Here is a 15,069-nt window from a genome sequence, read left to right as displayed (position 1 = left end):
GAATGATCCTGTATATTTCCATTAAAATGTAAGTACACTAAATGTATATCTAAGTTACATTTCTTAATCATTTGTTTCTGAATTATACAAAACAATCTTTTGAGTAATAATCAAATAATTTACTTAATTATTTTCAGAATTTCATTTATAACAAAAACTAGAAAAAAAATCAGAATTAATCATTATTTAATTTCTTGCAATTTACTGTTACATCTCCATTTATTTTTTTCAGGTTACACCAAAACAATATTTTTATTTAATATGTAATGTAGAAAAAATACATTTTACAATTTTGTAAAACTTTTTTAAATATAGAATAAAACAAATAGCATAAAAAACATTTCAATTGATTTCTCTTCACTTTCTTGGTCAAATCCAAACAAAAATAAGACATTAAGCAAGTCAGCAGTTTTCCATAATGCAATCCTTTATGTGGCAACACTTTCAACTGCGATCCTCCGACATTCATCACAAATGCTTTTCCAGTGCTTGCATTGAACAATGTTACTGTACATTTGAATAATTTTCCCATCTTGTTTTTTTCTTTTTATAAATACCCATAGGGTAATAGGTCCTCAGTCGTGTTTCAGTGCATTATAAAAACACACAACCCAAGGTTAATGTACTAATCATCTTACAAAACAGAAGAACCGAGTACCATAAAAAGCAAAGGATACACCATGTTACATAGTTACAGAAAATACATAGCATATATATAGAATTTATCACACAGAAAAAGCCACGGAACACACATATTTTTTGAGCCACAGGCGCTGATGGTAGCACGTCCGTCGCTTTCTCTGATGTTTTGGACTCTTTTTGGAGAAGGTTAAGGCAGTGCTGCTGCACATCAACTTGAGAACTTTGCGCCGATCCCTAACATCATTTCAGGCATCGCGGGCGAACTGGCAGAGGCGTACATTCCTCAAAACAAAGGCACAGCTTGGCGGCAGCGTTGCATGATTCTGCTGCAGGTTCTTTTTGTAGGATGATAATAATCTATAGTGCCGTAAAAACCTATTTGCCCCCTTCTTGATTTCTGTAAAATTTCTCACACAATCAATCCAGTTGTATTATCTCACAAAGACAACGGAAGTAAATACAAAATACAGTTTCCAAACGATTTTCAATAAATAATAAATCCTAACGAGGCCCGATGTGAAAAAGAGAACATGAGCGCTCCTGTACGATTTTATATGTATTGTTGCTAATGAAAGTTAGCATAGCAGGTACGCTCATTTGGTTTATGAGCGTGAGAACGGGCGCTAAGGAATAATTTAAAAACTGTTTTAATATGTTGCAATGTGCGTAAACCTCATAGAAGGATTAACAAGTGAGGTTACATTCAAATCTTGCGAGCATCTTCAGGACTGAAAAAAAATAATAATCAGAAATCCGGAAGGGTGCAGATACTTTTTCATCACACTGTATATGATTTCACAGATTTCCAGTGACGGACAAACACAAAGCAGGAATTGTAGAAACACCGCTGCACCAATTCCACACATGATTGAAAATGTCGTCCTGTTCGTGTCCTCTCACCTTGACTGAACGATGAGCGTCCTTGAAAGTGTTCACATAGGCTACTTGGCCCAGCCGGTGGCGGCGGCGGCCTCTCCGTTGATGTAGGCGAAACCGGGGAAATGCTGCGAGTGCTCATACTCAGAGTTCCTGCGCGGGACCAAAGGCGAGTACACGTCCCCCGATGCGGCGTAGCGTGACGAGTGCATAGGCGGGCTACCGTAGCAGCCGTTGACCGAGGACATATCCGGCCAGCGGGGGGTCACGGGCGCAGGGTGCAGTCGGGGAGTGCTGCTCATCAGACACGGATCCATGCGGGACATTTGACCGTTGAACTGGTACTGTTGGGGGAGTTGAGACGTTAGAATGGAGAAAAAAATTTTGCTTTTAGAGGACGGGAAAGGATATGAGGCATTTCAGTTCATTTCAATGGGGAAGAAGGATTTGATGAGCGAGTACATTGTACAAAATTCCTCAAAAATAAAGTCTTAAAACGAAGCTAAGAGAATCAAGTTTCTTTAAAAATATCAATTTAGCAAAACATATATATTCTAAATATAATATGTATAATATATATAAAACAACATATTCTGGCTTATTCTAAAATACGACAAAGCCAGGCTCACTTATAAATATTAGCAACGTAGCAAAACACAGCCTAGCTTAGCCTACCTTAGCTTAAACTTAAAAAAGAAGAAGTGTTATTTTGAAGAAAATTTTTGTCTAGTTTCATGTCATTTTCCAATTTACATAAAATCGCATCCAGCAAGTTTATAAAATCCAACAGCAAAAAAAGTATTCTCCCTGCGTTGCCATGGTGACGGATGCCAAACAGCACAGACTGTATATGCACGCCGAGCCTGACGACCATATTTCAGACATTACACAAAGTCCAACCTCACCCCTGGACAAAGCAGCCACATTGTGCCCGATTTAAGCCCAAAATACGTCTTAATAAAGAGGAAGTACGTGTTCACGTTAACACATAAACACCACAGTCAGCTCCATTATGAGCGCTCGCCGCACGGAAAAAGACGGTCAGCGCGGGGGAGTCAAAGGCCAAAGCGGGGGGCCTCCTCGCTGAAAAGAGAGCATTGAATAACAATATTTTAGTAATACACGCGTGATGACGGCACAGTGACAGCTGCTTCCGCTGAGCGACCCTTGGAGGAAGGCCCTCTTGGTAAATTCAACCATTTCTAAGTCGGCCATTTTGACTGACCTGTGCGGATGAGCGATGGTAGGCGGAATAGTGGAGCGGTGGCGGGATGGAGGTGTCGTGGCCGAGACCCGGGTACTGACTCTGGATGGCGTGAGGATGCTGGTTGGTGTAGCTGCCGAAGTTATAGCTGCCCGTGTATCTGAAAATTTTAAAGGCGCCTGTTGGGAATGGCTCACGACAATTCCAAATATTCAAGGCGTAATTACCCGTGTTCCTCTCTGTGGGCGTAGACGGGCAGTCGATGGGCGGATGAGGGCGGCGACGGCGGCGTGCCGGCGGCGCTGCTGCTGCTGCTGCTTCTCATGCAGGGCAGTTGCTGGCTGGCGTCGGGGGCTGAACCTCCTGCTGTTGTCACTGTGTATGTAAGGGACCACGTATATGACTGAACGGCGCCTGCCAGACACACAGGTGGCAAAAGTACTCACACTCTGTACTTAAGTAGAAGTACAGATACTTGTGGAGCAAAAGTAGAAGCAATGGTTTTAACTCCTGTTTTTAAGTTGGGAAAACGAATAAGAAATATTTGGTCGCTCTCACCCGTGTTGGACGGGTACTCGGGCGACGTGTCGGCCGCGGGCGATGACACGGCGACAGAGTGGACGGAGCGGGCAGGCGAGTAGGCGCCAGGGGACGGCGAGGAGGTGGCGGTTATTTCCGTCAGCGTGAACTCTTCATCTCGCTCTGCGGGAGAGGGCATTGAAACGACAGCACTGACACGATCGCTTGATTCTCAATTTCGAATTTGTCGTTTATTAGTCGTGCTCACCTGTGCCGCCTTCGCTCTTCATGGCCCTCATGAGGTCATTGGCCCTTTCCTGGCAGTGCAGCGACTCCAGCAGATACAGGACGTAGTCGTCAAACATGAGATGGATCAAGTGGAAAGAGCCTGAGAGACAAGTGGACGTTATTTCCACATCATAGCTTACCCATGAGGAAAAAAATAATAATGCTAATATGCTACATAAAATCATGTTTAGGGAGAAGTAAATGATTTTCAACACAGATGTGATTTTTCCACAATCCGAGTCAGTGCCAAAAATAGGTCTCAGTGACCTCCGGGTGACGGTGGGTGCGTGCGAGCGCCACAATTGTGTCATTGTGCACGATAAACACTATTCAGGGGAGTCCTGAGCAACCCTGAGCTGTCATAAAACGGAAAGACATTTTAGAGGTGTTTGTCAGAAGGGGGTCACGTTTGTTAATTAGCTGTTTGTGCTGCTTTATGGAAACATGGCGGCCAGCTGTGTCTTTGATATTTAAATGGCGGGCAAAGGACGGTCAGGGAAGGAAAGGTCACTTTCCCTATTCATTTTACAGCACCTCAATTACCTAGGCCACGCCCACTTCACCTGCACACTGGCATTTTCTACGAATAGCTGCAATATTTTTTTTCCTATTTACAGCGGCTTTGTTTGTTCCAGGAAATGACATCATTAGCGGACAGTAGCGACAGCTCACCGAAGCTCGGGGCGCTGTGGAGCGTCATATCTCGAATGACTCTGGTCCCGAAGCAAGACCACATCAACAGGAACTGCTGGGCCACCTTCTTCAAGCAGCCGGGCCTCTTCCCAGACACCTAGAAGGAGAGGGGGAGCATTTCCATGAGAAAAGACGGAGGGGGAGGGTCAGGATGACGGCATTAACCCCTCGGCCTGTGTTTGGGGCTTAACCCTCCGGGACCAGAAAACATGTCAACAAGTCAACTATTTAATTTGCCCCCGGGGACACGCCTTCCTATTGAACCATTGTCTGGCCGGGCCGAGGCGTTGCCGGGGCGACCACATTTTACAAGGCCATATCGGGCGTATAATGGGCGCAAATGGGAAGCTTGTAGACATCATTAACTGGGAGGATTGCTGTGTAAGTGAGGAACCAGCAAGCTCAGAGCTGCAGGTGTCTTTTTAGAGGACCAGAGGCTTTGCAAATATTTTTTTTTTGCATTAAGTGTAGAAAACGTGATGCATGTTGGTGGATGTCATCACTTTTTATTTATCTCAAACATGCGGGAAAGGATCTGATGCACTTTGTTGAACGGCGTGATGGAGATTTTGTGGATCTGGAAAAATCTCCCTAATTACAAACTGTCTCACCTTGACGACACAACGGTCCACCATGGAATCCAGCCATTCGATGTAGGCCTCGATGGGCGACTGCTCCTCCAAGAGTCGATCAAACTCCTGGTACACTGCCGCAAAAAGACACTTGGAGGTCTTTATGCAGTATTTGTTGTTTTGGATTCATTTAGTTCAACAACAGGTGGATTTTATTTCTGAAACATCATAGGTCAACATTTTATAGGTCAAACTTAAAAACAACAAAGCTTACAGTGTATGATGAGTTGCCGATGCTCCTCCTGCGAGTCCTCCATTGTGTACAGCGTCTGCTTGGTGATGCTGTTCAGGTCCACGTTCCTCCAGTCCTCCAGCATTTGGAAGGTGATGTCGGAGCTATTTATCACGGTGCGCGACGCCTGAGGAAGACCACACGGACGCTATCGCTATCGGCATGTATCCTTATCTGAGAAGCCTTCTTTGCTCATAAGGATTTTATTAAAAAGCTCTCCAGCCCGAGTACGCACCTGACACAGATGGTTTAGGGACGTTTGCCGTTTGAGGATTTGCGAGAACCTCCTGGACACTGAAAAAGATTACAGTCGGATAAATAAGGTGGATATCTTTCCTTGTAAAAACAAAATATGAGGATTATCCTGGCATCTATTATTGAAAAACATTCTGAATTGGTCTATAAAGATCAGAATTTTCAAACCACTTACACTCAAATTTGATGTTCCTCAGGTTCTCCGGTAGGTCGTGAAGGGCAATTTTGAGCCACTCTTCTAATTGTTTGGCAAATTTCCGAATCACCTGCGTCAAACTGTGTGGACGAAAAAAAATATTTAACAAAGAAAATGACTTTCAAACAATACAACACAACATCAGTTCACCTGATTTAAAATGCATGGATGTCTCCTGATGAGATTGTGCAAGTGTACCTAATGTTATGTCCAGTGTGTGTATACCTGCTCACCTGTCAGGCAACGCTTGGAGGACGGTGGGCATGAGTACCCCGGAAATGGCCTTGTAGAGGATGGAGTCGCACACCCCGACGATATTGACCACGGTTGGCGAGCTGAGCACGGGCAGCATATGAGGTGGCATGCCTTGCCAAAAGTGCAACAGGAAGCTTTGGACCTACAAGCATACAAAATCATCAAATATTGTTTTTTTTGCATGATAATTTGATAAAAGCTGAAAAGAAAGCCTCGCCTCGTCAAAGTTGGCCCGGATGACCGTGTCCAGTATCCTCTGGCAGTGTGTTCTGTACATCATGATGAAGGTCGACACCTGTGGGCGAAAAGCGCCGTATTGATCGAGCGAGGAAATACGCCAGCAAAACAAGGAGATAAATCCCACGCAAAGCATGGGAACGGACCAATTGGCGTTACAGCACGGGAGCGATAAAGCTTTAGAGATCAGCAAAACAGTTCAAATCACGCTCCCCCCCCCCCACCTGACGTGTGTAAAAAGGCGGACAGCTAGTGCTAGACCTTTGTCCGTGTCTAGATCTTATTATCTCCCGCGAAAGATTAAGAGTTAGCGAGGAGCCAGCGTATAAATCCTCCAGGTCTTTCTCCAGGACCCGAACCAGAGTCTCTATCGCCAAGACTTTTAAAAAAAAATACCGTTCTGGTGTTGAAAAAAATATATAGTACAAGTGCCAATTAAACCTCTTATGTAAAAGTAAAAAAAAAAACTCTGAAATGTCCTTAAGTACAAAAGTGTAAAAGTGAGGAGGGGGGGGACGAAAGAATAAATGGGTGTTTACCCGCTCTTCTGGCAAGCTGGCAGGCAAACGGAGGTCTTTGACATTTGGGAACTCTGGCAGCAGCGTCCCCAGCTTGGAGCGCGGTGAATACGCCACTGTCTGCTTGGTCACCTCCTTCTTGCCTGCTTCGTTCACCCACGCCGCGCCCTTCTTGGAATACATCACATCGTAGTACTGCGACGTCTCCTTCACCGCGATGCCGTAGTAGTGGTACCTGCAGCCAGTTACGTCACACTTAGCGATGTTTCTTTTATAATAAATTATGCGTACATACATGTAAATATTAGATACAATAATTAATCGACAATTCATCAATTATGAAATTAATTGTTAATTTGTAAATCAGTTGTTTTGAGTTCTTGTTTAATTTAAAAATATTTTCAAACACTGCTTTTACTTGAAATGTAAAATAAAGAAAAATATTTTTAAAAAATAGTAAAAAAATAAATAATAAAAATAAAATAAATAATCTAAAAATAAATAAATCAGAATGAAGTGAAATGTAAAATAAAGAAAACTATTTTTAAAAAAATAGTAAAAAAATAATCAAATAAATAATAAAAATAAAATAAATAATCTAAAAATAAATAAATCATACTAATAAAACAAAAAAACTTTATTTGAAACTCACAAAAGAATATGCAATAAAACAACAAATGATCAAATCTACTCAATCGACAAAAACAAACTAAATTAGAACTAAAAATGAGGCGAGATGACAAGCGCAACTTACTTGGACTGCCCTCTCGTGCCAAGTCGCCTGGTGGTTAGTGCTGGAAACTGTTGTCTAATAATCTGTTTAAAACCCAAAAAAGCAAAAGATGCTTAGTGTGCACTTTTCATCGCTGAGAAACGTTGAGATTGGACAGCCATAAATGATAAGTTTCCCACTATCCCCCCCACTTTTTTTGTGGCCGTCTCCAAGGGTCGGGCCGCGGGTGGAGGAACTTTAGCAAACAGTGTCGCTCTCCATTGTGTGCCGTGAAAACAGAGGCCAAGCTGTGAACTTTCTGTCAGGCCCCCCGCTTGATAAATGAGCAGACAGGGGAGGCGGTGCAGGGCCCGCTCTCTCCTCTCCTCTCTTCTCCTCTTCTCTCCCTCGTTTTTTTTTTGTCCCGAATCAATGAAGCCTTCCTAAAGGACACCCCACACCGCTCCAGCCACTGATCTAACATTCCGCAACATCTCACCCTTCCAAATTTCCTTTAATTACACATTAATCCCGGCCCCTTCTCTTTTTCAATATCTTCCGACAGGAGCCGCCGAGGGTAAAAGCAGGCAGGGGAGGGGGGGAGCGGGAGGGGTCCAGCGGGCCCGGGTGGCTTTGTCAGGCTTGTGAGAACGGAGCAAAGTCGGTCATCTTGACGGCGGGATTGGATTTTACCGCTGGAGGCTTCACACTGAGGCAGAGTGGGGAAGCTTTGCCCACCTCATTTAGCGCAAAAACTCATAAAGGGACAAACTTTGTGGAGGGGAACCACGCGGGTCCGAAAAGAAGTCAGGATAAAAACTCCAGAAATTTCGGAATTTTTTTTTCCAACCATTATTAACAGTTGGCAAATGCAGATTAATTGTCTGACTATTTAATAAATATACATATAATGGGTAAAATAACTTATTTTTGGTTCTTGAACATTTACAAATTTAATTTCAGGCATAACATTAGATTTTTTTTTTTACAATAATTGGTTCTTTAGCATTTATTTAACTTTACAGCTGAGATAAATCAGCAAAACTTTGTTCAAAATGTCCCGATCGATTTGAAAAAAATATATTTGATTAACATTACCTTCCCGAAGCTGGCCGCGTTGACCGGCTGCGTATCGTGCTTCTCGCTAAAGTCGAGGTAGTGCATGTAGAGGGCGCTTCTCGGGATGCATACGCCTTCTGCGATCTCGTAGTTCTCCTCCAGCCTGGAGTAAGTCGGCAGGTATGTCACGGGGCCCGACTAATTATTGGGCATTTCGATTCTAGACATTACAACGAGAGATTTTTTTACCATTCCAGAGTGGCAGGTGTCGAATGTGGTTTGGAGGCCCTGTTATTTTCCTTTTCTTCATCTGAAATAAGGATAAAAATAATACTACTCATCAATACCACCAAAGTAGAATCAAGTCAACGTGTCTTTGAGACTCACGTTCGTCGGTGGACATGTTGCCCAGGGACATGTGACTGGAATAACGTTTGCTCTCGCTTTCGTTGAGGCATCGCTCGATCCAGCTCTCTGTGGACGAAGAGTTCAATAGGTCACTTGGACAGAAATCAATGCGTTCATAATAAAGATATCGAAACTTTTCAACATATTCTAGGAAGTCAAATCAGTGATTAAGCACAGTTTGCCATTGAGGATGTTTTAGGTGTGCTAGCATGCTACTGTTGCTAGCGAGGATGTGGAGTAAAGGCTCGCCATAACCACGGCTCTATTTGAGGGTCTTTTTCATCCACACGGCAGGAATCCAGCCAGCATTGTCCTACTCCCCCCACACCCCAGAACCCCATTACTCCCTTCCCCGCCTTCCTCCCTCGGGAGAAGACGACGACGACGAAGCAACCCGGCTTAAAAGAGCCTGCGAACATTTAGTGAGGAGGCCATTGTGCCTGTTTTCATTTCCAGCTCAACTGGTGTGTGTGTGTGATTTTGCACGGGGAGGCTCACTATTGGAATGCCAAAAAAGTATTAAATTAATTAATCAACCTATAAAGACTGCTTGGTGTTGATCAGAAGGACATTAGCATTTTAATGAGAGCTGGCTCAAGGCGTGAACAAACTAAGAACCTGCTTAGTGCTCTGCAACTACTAGGAGAGCTTGGACTAGTCATTTATTATTTTGATTTCTGAGTTGTATTGAGGAACACAAGTAATCTAAAAGTCAAATGTTTGGATGAGGTGATTTTTTTTCCAACAATAGCTGTACATTTATACTTCATTTTAAGATCTATTGAACTTTATACCATAAGCAGTGAATCCACTCCAGACTCCTATAAAACGCAATTTTTAATTTGAAAATCTACAAGTACTGTACTTCAGACAAAAACAGTGATAATAGAATTTGGTAGAATGTAAAGATAATTGGCAATACACGCAGAGTAATACATACATACATAAAGAGAACTGCTTTTTCGCGGAGGATAAAGAATATATGCCTGTGAGTACCTACATATGATGATGAACGTTGCGTGTCTTATAATATAGATTTATAAAAATATAAATTTTATAACACCGCTACATTGGTGCTAATATTACTAGCACGTCTGTGGTGTATTGCAGTATGTATTAAACCAACAGACTTTTGTGAGACAGGTTATGTGGTTTGCTTAAGTATTGATTTTGTTTTATTTTTAGGTCTATAATAAAAGTCAAGTTGGAGTCACAACAAACTTTTTGTTTTTTGTTTCAGGTAAGTCAACTTTGTTACCTTGTAACCTTTCTCGGCAATGTCAAATGTATAATGGGTGGCAGAATAATCAAATTTTGGCAAAAATTCAGGTATCCAAAATATAATTTTGTTCAGGGACACATGGAGGTGTGTAATGAAATACAAGGGTGTGAGGGGAGCGTTTAAAAAAAAAAAAAAAAAAAGTCCCCCTTTCTTCCACACTAACACTGATAGGATGTGACAAGCAAAGCGGCCGTCGTTGGGATGCACCTTTGGCAGAAAAAAAAAAAGGGTCACGGATATTGAAAAAGTATTTTAGGATTGTGGAGGAGAGAGAATATATGATGAAGAAAACACGCACGAGCGTCCCAGCAGGAGATAAACATAACACTAGCATCAATGTTATGGTTGTAAGAAACTTTGAAAAAAGTGCTACCTTAACAAAGTGCAGAAGAGCATACAACAATCCTCACAGGATTCTTTGTAGAACACCAACTATTAGAGGAGCTTACTAAGATGACTTTCACTTTGTCAACATCATGTTAACATCAGTGGTGACCGCAAAATATGCACCTTGGGAATCATGTAGGTATTATCGCTACAACATCTAATGCACGGTTCATCAAGATTTGATCTCCATTCCATCAGCAGTGTCTTCTAAAAATGATCCATGACGTACATTTACTTCAACTTCAAAATGATGACCGGCTTCAGCTAACTGACACACCAAGTGGGCTACAATATTAAGGATACCTGGACCACCACCACTACGCAAAAAAATAGAATCTACTCTTTGTACGGATGATCTAGTTTCACAATAAAAATCAACAAGAGTGACAAACTAAACGGCTTGAAGCAAGCACGCTTGGCCTCTTGTTTTAAGAAGTGTGGAAGCTACAGAGTGAAAACAAACAATATTACTTAAGAAAAGCGAAAGTATGTTTTGATGTCTTTAAAGCATGTAGGAGGACTAAAACGATTCAAAATCGTTTATTGTCCAATGCTAATTTACACTTAACATAAATCAGTCTGGAACGCCTGCATGGTCTCACTATTTTGGACAATTCTTAATTGACCTACTTATTTTACTTATTTACAACTATTTATCTAATTCTATGAGCAATATGTTACAAACATCGCCATATAAATGGACTTTGTATTGGATCTTGGAGCTGGATTGTGCAAGTTTGGTTTTTAATAGCCTTCTACATGCTAATATGCTAATTGAGGTTACACAACTTCTTGTTTTTCCAACTGGGCAACAGCACAAATACAAACTCGGGCCTTCAGAGGTAGATTGCGATCTTATTTCATCATCATAATTTGATTAAAATTCATCTTAAAAAAGTGAGCTGGTGGTGACAGGGCGGTAAGACAGAAAAGAAAAGCGAAAGCAGCTGAAGTGAAGCTAATTCTCCACACAGGCTTCATTTGCCTCGGGGGAAGATAAGTACGGGACGGAAATAATTGGATTAAAGTCGATCAACAAGTGGGACGGATGTTCACACATTTGTGAACACACACTGTGGACTAAGTGACCCGACACACACACGGCCGGCCGGCCGGCGTGCACCTGCATGCTCAATCACGACAATGAGTTTCAATGGAGGGATTGGAATTATACTGGACCATTTTACTGATAAATAAAATGGGGTGGGAAGAAAAAAAGAATTGCACTCACTTTATTAATCTTTGAATTTGTGTTAAGTAATGATTCCCGCGATACTTGAATTCAAAATAATTGGAGTTAAAACAAAGAAAATCTTTTTTTAATGTCTGAGAAACCCAATTCTGATACGCATAATAAATAATTACCTATTAAGAAGTGACGTGACACTGGAATTTTGATACTGATAATACTTTAAATGTGCAGAATTCAATTATTATTGTTTTCAAAACTAACAAAAACAAGGTTTTTGTTCTATTTTAAACTCTAACATGAAAAAAATGATCTGCCACTTCTACCATACCCCCTATTTATCTCTAGCCCTCAATTTGAAAAGGTTCGCTTTAAAAAGGTCACTTGATACTGGACTTTAATCACAATGAGATGAGATTCTCCTGATGCTACTTTTGGTATTTACTTGTTTTTTTTAAGATAGATTTTTCTTTTTAACAAATCCTACTAAAAACTGACCATCAATTAAATTTCTTTCACTAAGTTTAATGATCCAACATTCCATTATTCCCTCTTTTAAAGAACTTTAAAAAAAGAGACCTATGCACCTGCAAATCTAAGCCTAAATTGACACCACCTATTTTTTTTTCTCTAGATAAGTAATTTTATCACTGATGTTAATACAAAGTTTTAAAAAAATACATGTAAAAAACATCCATTGAAGTTGTTTTTAACTTTTCCCCCCAAAATTGATCTTTTAGATGAACTCTTTAAAATTTAGATGAACTCTTTAAAAGCAAATAAAACTAAAATCCTTAATAGGTGCAAGCCAAAGAAACTCACGGGGAAAAAAATAAAAATACTATCAATAAAATCAATACAATCTTCCATCCAACAAACTAACAAAATGTATAAATAAAACAAGATGCTTTGACTTGTTTATTTAAAAAAAAATATAATTTATATATTTTAAAAATAATACAAAAATACATAAAAAATATTTTTGACTAGAAAATTCAATTGGTTCCATCCAATTTTTTCCCCCGAAAGTATTCAGGTGAAAAGAGCAGCAACTCTCCTCTTAAAACAAAATAATTAAAAACCAGACAAATGCCAAAGACAGCCCCTTAACAGGAAAAAAAACTGCTACAACAAACAAACAAAAAAAATCATAAATCAATAGCCAAGTTCCTCAACTTTCCAAAAACGAAGCGATCTGTAAACAGCAACAAGCGAAAGCCCGGCTTCCCCTTGGGAACTTCCTAAAAGCGCCTGGCGCGAGGCCTGAGGCGTATGGCATGTTCCCATGCAGCCTGGAGGCATCCCACTGACCTGTGGAATCCATGTCAGGCTCCTCCAGCAGCCCGCAGTGCATCTTCTTCCCATCCAGCACTCCTCCAAGTAGAAAACGGCCGCGACTTTCCCTCCTCCGCCTCCTCCACCTGCTCCCTATCCTCGCCCGGCTCGCCGTCTCCGCGACCACTGGCCGTCGGAGACGAGATGCTGAGGCTCTGAGTGGACGGCGGAGAGAAAGAGAGAGAGAGGAAGAGCGAGTGAGGGTACGTGTGGGTGGGGAATGGCGGGGAACCGTCCGGAGGGGGGGGTGTTTTGGAGGGTCCTCGAGAAATCCAGCGGGGGCAAAGGCAGAGCCGTCAAAATGTTTGCTGATGTTTCATGGGAAAGGGGGCTGATTTTTATAGGAGCCCTGATGGGGACATGTCATTGATAGGCTTGCGGGGCTGATGAATGGCCCCCCGAGTCAGATGGGGATGTGGCAAGGCTCACTGGAAGTCTTTTGTGGGCCTCTTTTGAATAAGAAAAGCTCCCTCCCAAGGAAAAAAAAGTTGGGAGGGGTGGGGTCGGGAAGGCCTCCCCATCCTCCATGATGGCATTTCATACGCTTTCACACCACACACAGCTCGTACTTCCAAAGTATCCAAACATGCTTCCTCACGCTCGGGAATCAACCTATCGGATTTGAAAGCTGCGTCACTCACTCGCTACATTTTGAGGAATTCACTCCTTGATGGAACTTTTTTTTTTTTTTTTGCAATATCACTGACATCCAGCGTGAGGTCCACGCACTAGGATGCTTTGTCCTCACTAGTTTGACCATTCACTGGACTAGTAGAACAACCAGGGTGCACTTGTCATGTCTTTTCTACTTCAAGTGCCACTTCAGGCCTCCTAGTAAGACTTTAAGATGGATATCAAGTAGAGCTGAACAATACTGGAAAAAAATAGCTAATTGCAGTTTTTTTCTCTCTCAATATTGCAATTATATTATATTATGTTATATTATATTATAATTCATTTGGACTGAACTTGTCTTTACTGTTTAGCTCCCACTTGGACTACAATTTTAACTAAATCAAAGTATAAAACATGCAATCGTGCAGCAACACTGATTTCCTGTCAAGGGGTTTATCACCTCAACCTTATTTTGGTGTGTGCGGGGGGGGGGGCAGTCACAAAAGGAGGGGGAGGCAAAGAGAAGAGAAAGTGAGTGAGAAAAGGGGGGGGCGGGGGGGTAAAAGTGTAAAGCCCCAGGCTGGTCGGGGCTCTGATGGAGTGCCTGAGAGCTGGAGAAGGGAAAGCTGTGATTAGAATATGAATGGAACCACGGGAGAGGAGGAGGAGAAGAAGAAGAAGAGGAGGAGAAAGGAGGATTATGGCTGAATTACTCACCGCAACGTAGAGAGCAGGACTTTCTCGCTGGACGGTTTTTTTTTTTTTTTGACACACAAGTAAACTGGAAAGCTGCACTCACATAAGCAAAGAGATGTTTAAAGTGAACATGAAGGCGTAAAACACAAAAGTCAGATAAGGAGGATGTCATTAATTGTAGCCAATTAACAAGAACAGGTGCATCCTTCCTCTTATCACGTGCATGCTCACAAACGGATGTGCGCGGCTTTTGTCCCATTGCTAAAGTCCCCCAATTGTGTGTGTGTGTGTGTGTGTGTGTGTGTGGCATTCAGGCTTTGATGGGAGGAAATCATACATCCAAAAAGGGATTTTGTCGACTTGACATGAATGTCGCACAATACAAAGCGGGTTATGACATCGTCGCAGGAGCTTTTATCGGCTATAAGCAAAACAAACACGTCGTTTTATTCATGGTTCCAACTCTCAATTCAAACTAAGGGGGAGGGGGCTCATGTTATTGCATTGGCTTTTAAATTTTTCATTTATATGCAGGTGCATCAATTAGTTCAATTGGAAAATATTGTCATTTAAAATAATAGAAAATTATAATAATTATAAAGAAAATTGGGAAATATTTCGGTATGTTGGGATGTTATCAAAAAGCCAATACAAAGTTAAAAATCGTACATTTTAACATTGTTGCATCCTTGAGCGGTGTTTAAAGAAATGTAGACCAAATATAAATCTGTTTAAATTTGCTGATTTGTTATTTCTCCGAATTTGATCAAATTGATTAATAAGTATGTCGCTTTAGATTTGACAGAGTTCCTACAAAGTTACGTCGACATTCAGGTGAA

General features: G+C 41.6%; 1 protein-coding gene across 2 annotated transcripts; it reads right to left on the bottom strand.

Moving 5' to 3' along the window:
• Positions 1-409: 409 nt before the first annotated feature.
• rfx4 (regulatory factor X, 4) lies at positions 410-14,939 on the bottom strand. Of its 2 annotated transcripts, none has more exons than XM_088379123.1 (18): positions 12,896-14,939; positions 8,706-8,792; positions 8,568-8,628; positions 8,358-8,481; positions 7,302-7,363; positions 6,569-6,782; positions 6,010-6,087; positions 5,771-5,934; positions 5,517-5,617; positions 5,322-5,380; positions 5,069-5,213; positions 4,834-4,928; positions 4,202-4,319; positions 3,510-3,629; positions 3,281-3,424; positions 2,950-3,136; positions 2,744-2,882; positions 410-1,862 (listed from the first exon to the last, which is right to left on the bottom strand). In XM_088379123.1, the coding sequence occupies exons 1-18, from the start codon at positions 12,936-12,938 to the stop codon at positions 1,584-1,586; spliced, it is 2,220 nt and encodes a 739-aa protein (XP_088235249.1). In that variant the 5' UTR covers positions 12,939-14,939; the 3' UTR covers positions 410-1,583. The 2 variants fall into 2 exon arrangements, with proteins under 2 accessions (XP_088235249.1, XP_088235250.1); XM_088379124.1 differs by having other exon boundaries at positions 2,950-3,097.
• Positions 14,940-15,069: the final 130 nt, after the last annotated feature.

This window comes from Syngnathus floridae, chromosome 6 (genome assembly GCF_059516105.1).
Source record: "Syngnathus floridae isolate MCC-2025c chromosome 6, RoL_Sflo_1.0, whole genome shotgun sequence".
Classification (NCBI taxonomy): Eukaryota; Metazoa; Chordata; class Actinopteri; order Syngnathiformes; family Syngnathidae; genus Syngnathus; species Syngnathus floridae.
The sequence above is the reverse complement of the archived record's forward strand: the minus strand, read 5'-3'. Positions and strand labels throughout refer to the sequence as shown.